This window comes from Enoplosus armatus, chromosome 17 (genome assembly GCF_043641665.1).
Source record: "Enoplosus armatus isolate fEnoArm2 chromosome 17, fEnoArm2.hap1, whole genome shotgun sequence".
Lineage (NCBI taxonomy): Eukaryota > Metazoa > Chordata > Actinopteri > Centrarchiformes > Enoplosidae > Enoplosus > Enoplosus armatus.
The window spans coordinates 10,046,826-10,063,932 of NC_092196.1; the positions used below are offsets into that span (position 1 = coordinate 10,046,826).

Genomic DNA, 17,107 nt, shown 5'->3' on the forward strand with positions numbered 1-17,107 from the left:
TCAAAACAGAAACATACACAAAGTATGTCCTGCTGAAGCTGTTACAGCTCCCTGGAGGAAGCACCTGGAGACAAGGCGCCACCATGAGAGAGAGAGAAAAAGAGAGAGGTAGGCAGGAGGGTGATACCTCCATCACACACACACTTGCCGGTGGTCTCACCTACATCCAGATTTCACACACCATGTAGGTGCTACAAGCTATGCTAGGTCACATACACGCACACACATGCACATACTCCTGCAGCTACTTCAGCTAAGTTTTTTTTAACAATGCTTACACTAACACTCACAAAAATACCATTAAGAAGCAGACAGCATTGCCTCACTAATGGCCAGCATAATGTACAACACACACAGACAAACTCTTATTAAATCAATATGCATACTGTTTACTGCATCCAACGGGGAAAACTACGTCAGAGGGGCAGAAAAAGTAAGGATTTTTACTTGTAAAGTCAGCTTACTCTTTGCTAGTGGACTGAAGCAGAGTTTTCTCTATCCTGTTAGCTAAAGGAGGGACTGACTGATGGCCGAAGCGGGATCAGAGCCACAAGGGACAAGAGTAGTACTGTTCAAACAGAGCTCTTTCCTGTTTTCACACCAAAGAAGAATGGGAGAATGCAGATGGAGAAGAGAGAGAGAGAGAGAGAGAAATGTCTAAGAAATAAGTGCTGTTTCTGTGTCACTTTCACTGAATCAGACCTTCAGAAAGTTTCCTCCTGCAATGAACAAAAAATGAAAACGTGTAAAGACAGACAGGCACGAGACAGAGACAGGAATGGAAAAGTGGTGGTGACAGAGCAGCAACCTGTAAAGACGAAAACATTTGACTGGAAACAATGGGACAGAGGTTGTGGAGATGGGTGGGTGCAAACAGAGACAGACAAGCCTGCAAACACAACAAGCACAGAACAGATAAAGACAGATAAACCAAAACAGGTCAGCTAAGCTGCAACACAAACCCTGCGGAGCTCCCAGCTCCGGCTCCAAAAACCCCAAAGAAAACATGCAGTCAGCAAACAGGACAGAATGAGAGAGTGGAAAATACCATAGAGGGGAAAATAGAGGCAGGCTCTTGCAGAATAGACACTCGATCACAGTAAAAAAGCTGATTGAAGAACCTTAAACGACACTTCGTTTTCCATTCAGGACAGAAGTGCGAGCTCATCTGGGCTGACAGTTTCCGGAGAGTTTGTCTTACCTGAGAATTTGTCCCCCTCCATAACCAGATCACTCCCTCCACAGCCACATGTAGTGTCTGCTCTTTGACTCCACTCTCTTTCTCCCTCTCTCTCTCTCTGTCTTTTTTTGGACTTCCCTTTCTCTCTCCCTCCCTCTCTCCCTCCCTCACTCTGTTCCTCTTCCTCCTCTTTTTACTCTCTCTTTCCTTTTGGGCTCTCTGCTCTCCCTCCCTCTCCCCAGTTTGATTCCTTCAGTGTGTCTTGCTAATGAATTCAGAATTACGACATCCCCATGTGCTGATCATATGTTGCATTCACCGCTCTCTCTTTTTCTCTCTCTTTCTCTCTGATGAGACCAAAAGACTGAAGCAGCATTGTATCTTGAAAATAGAAACCATTAGCTCCGCCATGTGACATGGACAGGCTCCTTACAGACTAAAATAACCTGCTGGACTTGCAAACTCTTCCGTCAGCTAACTTATAATGTTCCTTGTGTGTGTGTGCGTGTGTGTGTGTGTGTGTGTGTGTGTGTGTGTGCTGTGGCCTTGATTCATTTGATACCAAAAGCAATGTTGTCAAGCTGAAGTGAAAGACGTTCCCTGAAGTACATCTGGACTTCCTCATGATGAATCTGTTCTGCCTTTATAAACGTGTGAAAGGATGATAGCCTGTTGAAATAATACAGACATGCAAAAACAATACAGGATGGAAACAAAGAGCCCCCCGCTCTATCAAAACACACTTCCTAAAAATGTTTTCAAGGGTTAATACAGGAGAGGCAGTGTGCTTGTGTCTGTGTCACTGGTGAGGGAAAATTACAGCAAGAGCAAATATTCAAGACAGAGAAAGAAGGAGGACTATGTGTGTGTGTGTGTGTGTGTGTGTGTCTGTCTGTGTGTGTTACACAACTCTGTGTTCAGGAAACTCAAGATGACCTCTGACCTCTGGCACGTCACTCACACTGCGCCGGGGGTCAAAGGTCACATGGCAAGCGTCTGAGCTCTGATAGAGAGATCAAACACACTCAGACATGTCAGTCTGATGTCTTGAGCAACACATATCACCTCCAGTGAACTTGTGTATTGCATGTTGACCCGTGTGTACCATGTGTTTGTGTATTCATGTTAGCATTTAGTGTGTGTTTGTGTGTGTGTTTGTTTTTCATTTATATATCTGTCTCTAGTTGTATCTTCATTCATTCTTTAATTAAAGCCAGGTGCCTAATTTTGATGCATTGGGTGATGAAATAAGGAAAATCTGCACACTGGCGGCCCCACATGGCCAAAATATGTAACTCTGATGGCTTGTTAACCTAGCAGGAGGTGTGGGGAAGGATTAATATACAACTCCAAAGTAATTAAGAACTAATTGGGTGCACAGTCTTGATAGCTAAACACTGAAAATGGAGGGTTTGCAACCCAGGCAGTCTGTGATGTTTCACACAAAATAATACAGAGGAATGAAGCTGTGAGGTCTCAGTGAAGGTGTGTGGGATGTTCTTCACTAGTTCTTTTGGATCTAAGACAATAAGGTGAACACATTTTAACATAAAATCTTGCTTGTTGTGGATTAAAGACAATCAAATGAAACATCAAAAATTAATCCAAATCTTTAGCCAAATGAGATGAGGTGAGGGTAAATGTAAGGGTAGCTTGTTAAATATAACAATAGCAATCATTTTTATTTCATCACTGTTTGATAAAATAACCTTAGAACAAGAGGATGTTATTTCACCTTGCAGACAACACTAATTCTGTGTGTGTCCAATACAGCAGGATCTGCTGACTGCCAGATGGGAATTAACTACAAACAGATCAACAATAGGGACAGTGTTGAATAGACCTGTGTGTGTTTATGTTTGTGTGTGTGTGTGTGTGTGTGTGTGTGTGTGTGTGTGTGTGTGTGTACATGAATTGAGGTTACAGTAAAGCATCCTCTCAAACACCCGCCTGCCAGCTCGTAAATCTGCCCTGTTGGCAGATGTTTTGTATGGGGCATCTCCCTCCAAATGCCAATGAGCGCACACACTCACACACACACACACACACACACACACACACACACACACACACACTCACTCACACACACATGCCCTGTGGCGACTGCATCAGTGTCAGGGAGGTCTGCTGACAAGCAGAGCATTATCCTCAGCCTTAAGCATTTCCCAATAACCTGTGTGAGTGTGTATCCGCTTATGCATATCTGCATCTGCGTGTGTGTGTGTGTGTGTGTGTGTCGGCATGCTTTTGTGTGTGTCTGTATGTACATGTATGTGAATCTGCTCACTTCTTGTCTGTCTGTCACTCTGATTCACTGATATTAAAAACAGCAGCTCAAGAATTCAAGATGCTCTGATGCTGAAAAAAAAAAAGTGAAACCAGAATAAAACTGATACACTTACGTGGAGCATATCTTTGATTTTATGTACACTCACTATAATAATGCACTCTTACACTTTTCTCCAGGTGTTCAGGCAGATTCACACCTGAACATCAACGTGAGAGGGTGCATGCCTGAAAAGGACACTGTTGTTTTGGTCAAATGTATTCCACAACACTTTCTATAGACTACACTGGGTAGCAGGAAGTGCTAGTGCTCACTTAAATCTGACAATAAAATCTCTGCTGTCCTCGTTTGCTCTCAAAACTTCCTCTTGTTTTGTGCTTGCTCATTTTTTTTGTATTCAATGATCTTTCACAAGAAGTATACATTGACACAAATACACAACCAAATTTACTCTCCACATACTCATTTGTGTGGACTCATGCAGAAACACACACAACCACTGACAGAATATGTCTCATCGCCTGTCACAGCTGTCTGTGGGATGAATACACTTCCAGTGGCCCGCTTCACAAAAAGAGATACATTTGTGAGTCCTACAATCCTCTTGCATGCTCATTTTAGTTAAAGGTGTCAAAATGAACACGCAAGGAAAATCATCTCATGTTGCAAGTCACAGCTTGTATGCTGCAAATTTGATGAAACGCGGCCACATGGTCAGTTTGTGCCTTCACATACAGTCAATGATCTGTGTGTGCAAACCTAGTATGAGTGTGTGTGTGTGTGTGTGTGTGTGTGTGTGTGTGTGTGCTTCAGTTCCCCTCCTCTCGTCCATCTCCCTCCTCTCTATGTGCTGATGCTGCAGAAGGCCCTTAGAAGACACACACACACACACACACACACACACACACACACACACACACACACACACACACTATCGCATGTGGACACACAAACACAGAAGTAATTTTGGAATTGCACATTAAAACCCCCGAGGGCAAACATCTGAAAATACAGAAAATGTGATTTGAAGTATTGCAAAAATATTATTATTAAATATTTAAAAATATTTTTACTCTTGGCTGATGGTGAGGGTGATGCTAATGGACGTCTGTTTTCATTTCCACACCTGCTTTCACTTCCTTGTTTTATTTCTGACAGTGTATGTAGATGCAGCATTGGTGCATTGTTGTTGTCCAGTACGCCTCTGCTGCACCAGAAGCCCCCCAAAAAAGAATACAATAACGCGACACAAGTGGTGTAGACGGATGCAAAGAAGTAGCAAAGAAATGTCATGATATACTGAAGTGACAGAAGAGGTGCTGTTTTAATTATGCAATCTTGTTAAGTCTAATGTTCTAGTCATTGGAAAAGAAACACAAACTCCAAAACTTTCTTTTGATGGCTTTTGGGGAATTTTGCTTAAAATTTAAATTTAAAAACATCTTGAACTAAAGAAAAGAAAGAAGCACACATTTATGCACACACAGCCTAAAAAGACACACACTGATATACAGACATGGATACAGTCACTCTGCCATCCCTCTGTCTCTAAACCTGTCTTTATCACTGCGTCTGTGATCTGCTATTTACCTGCTACCAGCTGTTGTGTGGACAGGAAACAATACCTGCTCTGCCCTCAGTGTTACCACATCCCTCTGCTGAGGTCAGTGACAGTGACTTACGTAATACTTAACAGGAATAGTGAGTGATTAAATCTAAAGCTGGAGAGGGGCGTATGACTTTGACAATGACCACATTTGGGTGGATGACAGATACATAGACATGCCAGTGGACAGGCTTTCACATATATGGATGTTTGTATACATGCACTGAATGTATGGATGGAAGCATGAATGGGCAGATGTATGTATAGCTGTAAGTGAGTGGGGTGCAGTCTACTTACTGGGACTGGTGATGCCAGAGCCCTCTCTTTCTGTTCTCCTCGTCCGAGCGCTGGCTGATCTCGCTGTAGATGGGGGACAAGGACAGAAGGACAAAAATGAAATCTCCTGGAGACTGTAGGCTACCATAATCAACAGATGTACCAGTACGCATTCATCAACAGGAGGCTAGAACTATTGCACATGCTCTGACACATCATTTCTGATAAATACTTCATTGCCCGCAGCTCTATGTTCTGGGATAACTTTTAGAAATATTAAAACATCACACAGTACCAGGCTGGGTGGCATGTCTTGGTCTTTGACTGTCCCATAAATGAGCTTTTTTAGCTAACACTCTAGACATGAGCATGACCTAAATTTTAGAAATGCAACAAAACATGTATAAGCACCAAGTGGAAAATGGTTACTTCACATTCGCCTTGGAAAAACAAAGTCAACCAATGTTTGAAAGATTGCTATTATTGTTTGACCACGAGAAACATTTGGCCACTGAAGGAAAGCCATACATTTTTTCTCCATTTCATTTGTGGTTTGTTTGTATTTTTATAATTGTGTGGACGATGTGGAATTAACTCAGACCAAACTTGCATGTGGAACAAAATGCATGAAGTAGCATAGTAAAAAAAACTGCGTGGCACAGTGTGACAACTCTTCAGCTGTAAAACATTTCTATTGTGCGTATTTTCAGCAGGTCACATTTGTTTGCACATGAGTACAGTAACATTGTTCTGATGGAGAACCTGTAAGGCTTTGGCAGGTGGACATCATCATGCAAAAAGTGCACACAATACACGTTTAATGATCAGAGCCACTATTTTTAAATGTCAGGCAAGTGGAAAAGCCAGGGGGGAAAGGCAGAGACAAAGCATTAATAAACAACAGCAGGTAAGTACTAATCACAGCGAGGGCCAATAAAAGCGTAGAACAATCTGAACTCTGCATGTCTTAAAATAAGCCTAGGTTATCTCTAGTATTGATTTTGTCTTTTCAAAGGAGTGACAATTGCAGGAAACAACTGAGGATAAGAAGCAGACATATGTCGCTACGTTGTTACCTGATACTGTTCTGGTTAGGGTCCAGTACGCTTAGATTTTGGAAAACCAAATATCTGCATCCTCGTTCATGCTCATCTAACATGACGCTGGCTGGTTTAGGAATCAGAGGAATGCCACTTCCTCTTGGCTGACAGTCTGGTTCCTGACACTAATGGAATGGTCCGGATAATCTCTCATTGATCTGCTCTAGTGTGTGTGTGTGTGTGTCTGTGTGTGAATGTGTGTGTTCAGTTCTGCTGAATCACCAGCCACTGCATGAAGAGGGAACGAGCCAAACAGGAGAACAATTGTCTGTTCAGATGGGTTATTCAGCTCTGTTAGAAAAATGGTGATGTCTATTTTCTGTAAAGTAAATGACTAAATGGTACATGTGACTGTACGTTTAATGTTTCAAGGCAATATTCATACCTAGAGCAAAAGTATGACAATAGAGCTTTTTAACTTAATAGTGCTTTTCTTGATGTTTTTGTAAATCATGTGTTTATGAGGTAAGTCAGTCGATCAGGTGGTGAGTTCGTAGATTGGTTGATCTTTTCATCACTTTGTTCCAGACTGAAATATCCCTTGAATTATCACTAGAGCTGCTAGCATGGCTGTAGACTCTTTGTCTTGTTCAATCAGTGAATACATTAAATGAATTAGTCAAGCTAACGGTAGCTTTGGTTGTGAAGAGAAATCTTTATAAGTCATCATTTCACTGTACAGATGTTTCATGTGAACGAAGGGTAGATAAAAACAGGCTACAACTATTGTAGCTTTCTAAATAGCGTGATAAAACAGTGAAGTGATTAGCTCGACTGTTCCTGGAACAGGTGATGGCCCGAAAACAAGATGCTGCATCTCTCTTAGATAACCACACTATCGTTCTTTTCTTTTCTCCACCTCCCCCAAACTCTCTTCATCTCCTGCATCAACCCAGTCAGTGCTATTCAGATGAGGTAAGTTCATCCGGTGGCTGGTGAGTCAGCCATCCCATCCTGTTTTTAAGTTGTTAGAAAGACTTCCTACCGCAAATCAGTGTGCTACATGACATTCATTTTCTGCCAATAAATCCAGCAAACGTAGTGGTTTTCCGCCTGTGTTGTCACTGGTTTCAACACAAAGACAGCTGGTCCGAGGGAAAGGGAGTGAATGTGCCACTGTATGACTGGAAGACGTGAGTAAACCCTCTGTAATGTGTGTGTGTGTGTGTGTGTGTGTGTGTGTGTGTGTGTGAGAGAGAGACACGCTTGACAGAGTGAGAGAGTTTCACTCTTTGTGAGAGGAAAGTAAATAAAAGAAACTACTGTAAGTGATGATGAAATGTGCAGCATTTGCTTCCCTCTGTGTTTGCCTTTCTGCAGTATTTCAGCATCTCTCCCCTCTCTCTGTCTCTCTGTCTGCTTCAGAGACAAATAGAAATCAGTATCCTACTATTTCTGCCACTACCAGCGCCACAAGCAACTTTTTTGACTTGGGCGGTCCAAGTGGGGCACTAATGCACACAGGGGTGGCATGAAGAATGACACATAGTCAGAATAGCATTAATTTCCCTTTTCTGTCTCCATTAGTCATATCTTAACACAACAATTTCTGTCACTTCTCATGTGAACAACATGACACTATGAATGTCTTCCAGTTGAGACTGTCTGAAAATGTGCAGACCAGTGTTTGAAAGATTGCTATTATTGTTTGACCACCGAGAAACATTTGGCCACTGAAGGAAAGCCATACATTTTTTCTCCATTTCATTTGTGGTTTGTTTGTATTTTTATAATTGTGTGGACGATGTGGAATTAACTCAGACCAAACTTGCATGTGGAACAAAATGCATGAAGTAGCATAGTAAAAAAAACTGCGTGGCACAGTGTGACAACTCTTCAGCTGTAAAACATTTCTATTGTGCGTATTTCCAGCAGGTCACATTTGTTTGCACATGAGTACAGTAACATTGTTCTGATGGAGAAGAATGACACATAGTCAGAATAGCATTAATTTCCCTTTTCTGTCTCCATTAGTCATATCTTAACACAACTATTTCTGTCACTTCTCATGTGAACAACATGACACTATGAATGTCTTCCAGTTGAGACTGTCTGAAAATGTGCAGACTCTCTGCCTTCTAGTGTGGCTGTTTGAAACGACTATAAACACTTTTGCCTACCGACGAGCTCAGACAACATGTTGTATGAACTAGGTCTTTTCAAGCATGACCTGAACCTTAATGGTAATGGCCTGAAATGAGAACTATTGTCCTGAATGTATATTTACATTTATTTGGTGACACGTTTGCTGTAACGCCTCCCTGTTACTCTGATACCTGCAACAATCATATTTGTTCTAATCAATCAACATCATCATTCCAGGTTAGACAGCAGAGTCATGGTTATGTGTTACAATCACAATATTCACAATATAAGTAACACAGTTACGTGAAGCAAACTGTTTTCACCAGTGACATTCAATATATTGCTGTTACACATACAAACAAATAAAAATGTCTATTTAAGCAAAATCACTTTTGCATGAGCTCATTTCTACTTTTTCTGGTGCACAACAGCCTCTGCACGGTTTGCAGGAGGGAAGATAATAAACCAGGAGAGTAAATAAAAGTGAATAAAAATGGCAGAGGAGACTGGAGATAAGTGGAGATACTGTCATTATTTTGAATTTATGTGATGCACAGATAAGAATATTGCAGTAAAATGAACCGGTCAGTGTGTGCATGTCCAGGTCAGAATAACCTGTCAACAGCGGCAAACTCAACAAAGCACCTTGACAAAGCACTGAAACAGAAAATATGTCTGTGTCAAAGTAATGGCACAAGTACATGTTCTCCTATGGAAAATGGTGACAATGTCTGAGCTCTTGCGAAACAGATTAAGATCAATTTTCCATCTGCACAACAAATGACACAGACTTAACTAAAAGGACTTGCGTCAGGCTGCATAGGAATAATGACTTATAGAGAGTTAAGTTACTTTCTCCAGTTGTTTCCAAAGTAGTGTGTGAAGTATCATAAAATTTCTTTAGGTAGCTCGGAGTCCAAATTTCAGAATGAATATGAACAGTTAATGTTAATATAAAGTTGATGTAAATGTAACGGAGCTGCTTCTGGCTTCATTGTTGATTCAGAGAGGAAGTACTGATTCATTTTTTTGACTTTTTAAATCACTAACTGGGCGTTCAGACTGTCAAAGCTACAACAGTCAAAGAGTCAACCCCTCTCTCTTGCTTTAAGTGCAAATCGTTAATCTGCCATGAGCCAAGTGATAACACCATCAGTCTATTATATGAGTGTGTACATATCTACGTGTGTTTTAGAGCTTTAAGTGTATGGAAAAATTACAGAACAAATAAGAGCCAGCCAAGTCTTTCAAGCCTTGCAGCCAAAAAGCATGCCTGTACCTATTTACTCTTCTAGTTGAGAGAGGTTAGATGAACACACACACACACACACACACACACACACACACACACACACACACACACACACACACACACACACACACATCCTTACAACACTGCTTCAAACAGACCAAGCAAAGTTTACCATTGCAACAAAGTAATGTGCCACAGAAGCCATAACAACACCACAAAGTTGTGTTGATAAGATGATATTTGGCATTGAAGTGATATAATTCAACATCGCCAGTAGCCTGTGCGGTTTAAAGTGTTGACAGACATAAAGCAAATATGCATTAGCCAATCGCACTGCAAACTAAAGGAGTGACACCTGCAAAGTTAAACTGTATGCTGGCACAAAGGTGTGTGTGTGTGTGTGTGTGTGTGTCTGTGTGCAGAGTCTGTGGCTGTTCTCACCTGCTCAGTCTTGTCTGGGGCCACACATACACACACGCGCACACGCACACACACACACACACACACACACACACAGTACACAGTACACAGTACACATCACTGCTTGAACAGGTTTCCTAAAAATCTCCTGACACTATGATCCATGTATTGTTTCCCCTTCAAGGGGATTTGTAATCTTCTGAGGTCATATTTGCCTTATGACAGTGCTATGTACAACAGAGGTCATTACGTGCATATGACACATGAAAAGAATGAAGCCAGTGTTTTTGCTAATGGAAAAAACCCACTTTGAGCAGGTCTGCAAGTCATATTGTGGACCAGAGAGAATGCTGCCTGTGTATTTACTATAGGCTTCAACTGATTGATGTCGTGAAGCCGTGTATGTGTGTGTGTGTGTGTGTGTGTGTGTGTGTGTGTGTGTAACATGACCGGTCAAGCGCATGGCTATGCCTGGATAAACATGCCAAGTGATTAGTTATTGGTCTCAGATGACTACAGAAGGTAAACAGAGGGCAGAGGGTGCAGCACTTTAACATACTTGAAACACAAGAGCAATCACACACACACACACACACACACACACACACATACATGAATGAAGGCCTGCAAACAGATACACATACAAGGGCGGAGTGATATACAAAACATACACTATGATGCATGCTCTGTCTCTTTCGCACACAGAACTATCTGAGATTTTTGTGTTTGCAGAAGGAGGCCACGCCGTGTCTTATGTGAGCAGGAGGGCAAACTAGGTGTAGGACCTTTACCTTCCTTTTACACCGTCATCTTTTACTTCCACTTTTCCATTTAGGGCTAGGTTAATCAACTGTGTCAGACATTGTTGAAGAGCATCTACAACATTGTGATGGTTTTTTAAAAAACTTAATTGAAAATAATTGTCTACATTTAATTTCTGTCTACAGTTACAAAGCTATTGTCACTAAACTCTGTCCTCTCTTACATCCACTTCTTAACAGACTTATTTGACATTAAGTCAGCTTTCACTTACACTTTTTGGTGGGTTTAAAAAAAATATTAAGCCTTGTAAGATTTGTTAGATTAAACAGTGAAATTGTGTGATGCTGACAGACATTCCTGTCTGTTTATCTTATCATTTAAAAATTAAAAACATAAGTTCAGTGTTTTCAAAATCCCTTCCTCTTTTCTTCCTGTAAAATGTTGAAATATTTTTGATGAGGTCAACAGTCCTCATGTCCTTATCTCTTTACAACTCGCTGTATTTACAAAGCCACTTTGGAGTGATCCAATAAAATTTAAAGGCTGATATGATTCTCTATCGCAACTATACCCCACCCACATATTTAGTTTCACTCAGAAATACATCACATAATGGAAGCTAAAGAGGCTGTAACTGTGGACAATTAATATATATAAAATTTTTTGTTGTATCAAACATCACTAATCCCTGATTCCCTCCCACCTCTGTGTCTCTGCTCACCCGTCTGCTCCATTGTGTTTTTATGGCCGTCATTACACATGTTACGGGTTTACTGCAAACACGGCGTTTCACAACTGTGCCTGTGAAAGAGCTCGCAGCGGATGGACGGGTGGAGGGAAAGAGAGTGAGTGAAAAAAAAAGAAAGAAAGCAAGACAAACTGAATGGCAAGACAGCCATTTTTCAAGATTGTTTTTACAGCCCAGATAAAACCTTTACCTGGATACGTTCTTGATGAGTAAAGACCGCACCGAACACACAAACACACAGCGACAGACTCAAGCGCACATGTGGTCGCACATATAGTCGCACATATAGTCGAGGAAAGACATTGGCCATGACCCTGAACTGCACTCCTCCCAAATGAATAGCTGTTGTTCTGGCGCCAAAGGTATGAACTGGCAACACCTTTTCCTACCTCTGCGCTTTCAGCACGAACCTATTCCTCACTCACCACACTCATTGAAAACCAACAACGCTTTGCCACGCACACACAGTCACCTCTCTGTACTCCTCACAATGCAAACACCAGCCCAAATCATATTATATAAAAGTGTTTTGAGCCAGGGTTAGGCAGGATGCCATGGCAGTCTATAAAACAATACTGGTGGCGCAGATAAGGATCGGCCTTCCTTCTTTTGAGGCTGTTAAAACTCACGGAGTCAGTTAAGTACTCCATAGAGCTTTATGGGTTGAAACTCCCCCAGGAAACATGTAGTTACTGTATGTCACAGGTGAACAACTGAGAGAGTGAGCAGTTGTATCTATGTGCAAGTTTAGAAATGTGAGACAGAGACAAGAAGGAGATTTCCAGTTAACCAATGTTTCAGCATCTGGGTTCGCAGGTATTTCCATGTTTGGACATAAGTGAAGACAACTAAACAAATGTTATTCCATCTCAGTTTGTACATATGCACGACAACTCTGGCGTATGTATAGAAAAATACTTTATGTCATCATTGAAATGTATATTTATTGCTTATAGTCAATCTGTTTTGCTGTACTGTTTTTGAACTTTCATGTATAATAATAATATTTATAGTTTGATAAATAATACAATCAAACTGAAACTGAAGTATGAAGTATTCAGCCAATGCAGATAATTCAATTACTAGTTCTGATGTTATGAAGAGTGGTTGGACACCACTTTGCTATAAATGAGATCAAGACTTTGTACGCGGCCAACAGCAAGGCTCACATGCAGCTAACATAGCATTATCTTGCTAATTCAGAAGAGCTACCTCCACTGCGATACTCTCTGAACAGAAATGAAACAGGAACACTTAAACTGATTGCTGGTTGCAATAAAATATTTATTCATGTCACAACAGGACAAGGTTGCTCCTGCCAAACAGTTGCTGTTTCTTGTATGGGCTCTGTCTCTGTGGCCTGCAGCGGTGAACACTTCTTCTTATGGACTTTCTTCCTTAAAGAGCAGTGGTAAGATCTTTCTAATCAAGTCTAACCAATAAGTTAATCAGATGACAGGGCAATGAACTTGAATTTAAAGTAAGTTTGAAGTATTTACATCTAGATGTCAGTGCACATGTTCCGCCACACATCAGAACCACTCTGAGCCTGCCATTATCTTTTAACAGGCTCTCTCCTGGCCTCAGGCCTACAGTACAGGCAGGCTGTTGTATCAGTTGACACCCCCAGCAGCAGCAGCAGCAGCAGCAGCCAGCATCACAGAGCTGCATTCTTGGCTGCAGATAATAAACACAGAGCGGAGTGGACACTTCAGAGCAGGCTCCACGCGGCTGAGAGGGGAGGACCATACACAGTGGAGACAAGACATAGACTGTAGGCCTCCTGCAATGAGGGGAAGTCCACATTCCAGAGTATATCTATCTGACACTGTGCTGCAAACAATATAGACTATAGTGTAGTACAAAGTGGCAGAGTAATGGATAAGTTAAATGCATTTAAGATTGTGATTAACAGCCTACCTGTCTCTAAAGAAATACCCGGCAAATGGCCAAATTGACCGCTCACTAAGCCACGCCCCATTAGTTACTGTTGCTACACCTGGAAACCTTTATATTCTCGTTCTAAAGTTTACAGTAAAAAACAGGTGCAAATTTACCACTAAAAATTCTTAGTAACTTAACAAACTAGCAAGACAGAGGTGCTTTATTGTTCGTATTTTCAGTTTTACTTTTAACGTTACAAGAGCTTTAAAGGCTTTTAGGATGAGGACAAACCAAAATGTCTGGCTGCGGTTGCTGGAGTGTAAACCCACATCCAATTTAGAGCAGGACAGAGCCGCTAATTGACATGTTAACGTTTGCAGCCAACATGAGACCAGCTTGTTTAATCCATTCCTTACACTTTTGCTCTTGTAGTTTTGGTTTTGGAACTCCAGACTCTGTACAGAGTATTGATCTATGCACAGCGCGTCAACATATGGAGAAATCCAAAGCTTGATTTAAAGTTACAGTTTGATTTTACACATCACATTTTGGTGTTTTCATCATTCATTCATTTGATCATTCATTCACTGTCGGTCTGATGTTACACCTCCAACCAGTCAACCGATGTATTCTGCGTCCTCACACTTTCCTTTCTGGCTTCTGATGCTTTTTTTTTTTTTACTTTTGACCCAAAGTCAAACCCGTAGCCCCATGACACCACTATTTTAGATCATACCAGCCAGAGTACTGTACGTGCATGTCCACGTGTTCCAATACCTTATTAGTCCATTATTCACAGGCTTCAAGGAAGCCAAATTGAGGGTTAGACCATCCTCGGCATGCTCTGCTAGATGACAGGGCAAATATGTCTCAACACAGTTTATAGCTTGACTTTCAAGTTACCATCTAACAATAGCTTTAGGCTCCGAATCAAAGCCTCGCTGACTCTCCACTATAAACAGGCTAAAAGCCGTAATGCAGTGCAGAGTGAGGCATTTGTCACACAGGTACAAGTTGTGGAATTAGGTGTGTATGTGTATGTTTTGAGTAGGACATAAAAGCACATACCAGGAGGAGTGTACTCGGAAAATAATGACTCTGTGTGTGTTTGTTGGAGTGGGCTGTTATTCATACAGGTTACTCATTGATCCAGACGACTTGAGGGAGTGGTGTACAAGGCAGGGATTGGCTCCACGAGCAGGGTTCAGCTGCGAGGGGTTGCATGAGTGAACACAGGCACACAAACACATATTCATATATACAACACCCCCCCCCCCAAAGAACATATATATACATACATTTCTTTACATACTGTCTAAAACTCAAACTTCAGATGTGCCAAATACACACTTATTCTGCTTGTGTGTGTGTGTGTGTGTGTGTGTGTGTGCACAAGGGAATTTGCGTACAAAACATACACATGCTGACACACAGGCCGACCTTCCTCTCTCTCAAAGTCACCCCTCCACATCTCTGATGCTTGTCTAAACACCCCTACACGTTAGAGAGGAGGGCCTTTCACAACACACACACACACTTTGTTATTAGACTATTTCCCTGAGTGGAGCTCTGACAAAGAATGTGACAGCTCCGCACACGTTGCACGGCAGAGGGAGAACACACAGATACACACACAGGAAGAAGAGAGGCGGCATGACCCAACATGCGCTTGGCTCCGATGGAAAACCGTCGGACGCTCCATCACACAAAGACTCTGGGAAGAGGAGCCGGGAAAGCCGGCATTCCGCGGGATAGGGTTGTGTACACTGGACTGAGCTGGAGCTTAGAGGGAGAGAGAGAGGAGGGGGGAGGAGGGCAAGGAGGCTCAGAAGAAGATGGAAGTGACAGTAAGCAGTGCTGGGAAGAAAGGGAGGAAGAGGAGAATGAGGAAGGAAGAGTTGGAGGAGAAGAGAGACAAAGGAAGGAGGAATGAAGGAGATAGAGGGATGTCACAAGCATCAGTCAGGACGGATACAGCTCTGATGGTTTGTGGGAGACAAGGACGCCCTACTGCTTAGTGAGACTATCCTTCAAACAAACAGGCCTGGTTCAAGCCTCAAGGCATGGTGTCTTTGAGCAAGGCGGCAACATTAGACTTGACCTGCACCATCAGTATCGAGTCTTCCAGAGAAACTTCTGGCTGTCTGATACCCCAGTTACGATAACCTCTGAGTCTTACATTTCGCAATAACCACAATCAGATCCAGCCAGTCCCAGAATAAACTGAACCAATAGGCTGGTGTAGATTTGATGCAGCTGCATAAATCAAGTCATTCTTCAGGGTATTAGTGGGGAGGAGTGAAGGAACTGCACCATAAAACTGTCAATCAAAACAGAGCTCTCAAGCTGTCCTCCTAATTGGAGTAAACAGTATTCTTAAACCAACTATGAATGAATCCTGCACAACCTGTGTACACGCCATGTTTTCTCTGTTTCAGTGTTACTCTAGATCAAACCAGTGGTACACTTCACATTCTTCCTGGTTATGTTCTTCAGAGCATAAAAGAAAGTAAGTCACATTTTGCCTGAAGACTTATAGAAGAATGAGCTCAGCGCTCTGTGCCACCTCTCTGTCATGATGTCAGACATCATCTGGCTCTTTGGAGTCCAAATGTTTTACAACCACACCCACAGATCCATGTGTGGGCCTTTCTGTGAAGGGGAAAGAGTGTAGCTTGAAATGCTCAATCTGTGGAGGAGCAGTGATGAAAACATGTATTCATTGCTAATGCTGTTAAACATTTACCTGAAATCATATCAATCCTTTCTCCCTCTCTGTTTCCAGCTCTCTGTTAAACTCAAGCATGCACACACCAATCCTTTACAAGTGTGAGTCTTATCCTGTAATCAGGCTACAACTACAGCCTGATGATATTTTACAAGAAAACACCGCTTTGATCATTGTCCCGTTTTCCAAAAGCAACACGCTTACCTGGATATGAAGATTTTCTCATGATTGCAGATGTTTCCTCTCTTAATTGTTAAGCGTTATTACAATTTGAAAATCTTAACAGTTGATGAGTCGCTCCGGTTTCTCAGTGTGCGTCAACGGACGTTTGCATCCGTAACTTTTCCAGGTCTTTTTGTGCTCTCTCTCTCTCTCTCTCTCTCTCTCTTTCCTCTGCCACTCCCGGACGGTCAGCTTTCCAAACGCACCTGGGCGCAGGTAAATTAACTTCTTATTGAGTTTCCTGAACTTTTTCCCGTCTTAAATCCCACCGCGAACCACTTGGGGAGACAGTCTGTTGAGAATGGATACAATCACACCTGCGCTCCTGACGCACGCCCAGTCCAGGAGCGGGAGTGGTTTACTGTACAGTAACTAACCCCCCACAGTTTGTTACTGTTCACATGTCAAAGCTCAGAATAAATGAAAAAAGGCATGTTTGAATAGTGTTTGATGTGGGCTTACGGTTTAAAGAGATCTATCTGAAGCAAATTAATGAATTGGACAGCTCAGTTATCCTGAAATTCAGCAATTGGTCTGTCTGTTGCGCAACATTCAAT

The 17,107-nt window shown here is 41.9% G+C and overlaps 1 protein-coding gene across 3 annotated transcripts in view; it reads right to left on the bottom strand.

Annotated features, from left to right (window-relative positions):
* septin9a (septin 9a) overlaps positions 1-16,826 on the bottom strand; it is a 62,056-nt gene extending 45,230 nt beyond the window's left edge. For 2 of the 3 annotated variants that reach the window (XM_070922700.1, XM_070922701.1), the window contains exons 1-2: positions 16,533-16,826; positions 5,371-5,433 (exon numbers count right to left, since the gene is read on the bottom strand). In XM_070922700.1, coding sequence (XP_070778801.1) covers positions 5,371-5,433; positions 16,533-16,554 — 85 coding nt within the window. In that variant the 5' untranslated portion in view covers positions 16,555-16,826. Of the gene's footprint in view, positions 1-1,201; positions 1,229-5,370; positions 5,434-16,532 lie in introns of those variants that run through there. The other variant, XM_070922703.1, reaches the window with a different exon arrangement.
* Positions 16,827-17,107: the final 281 nt, after the last annotated feature.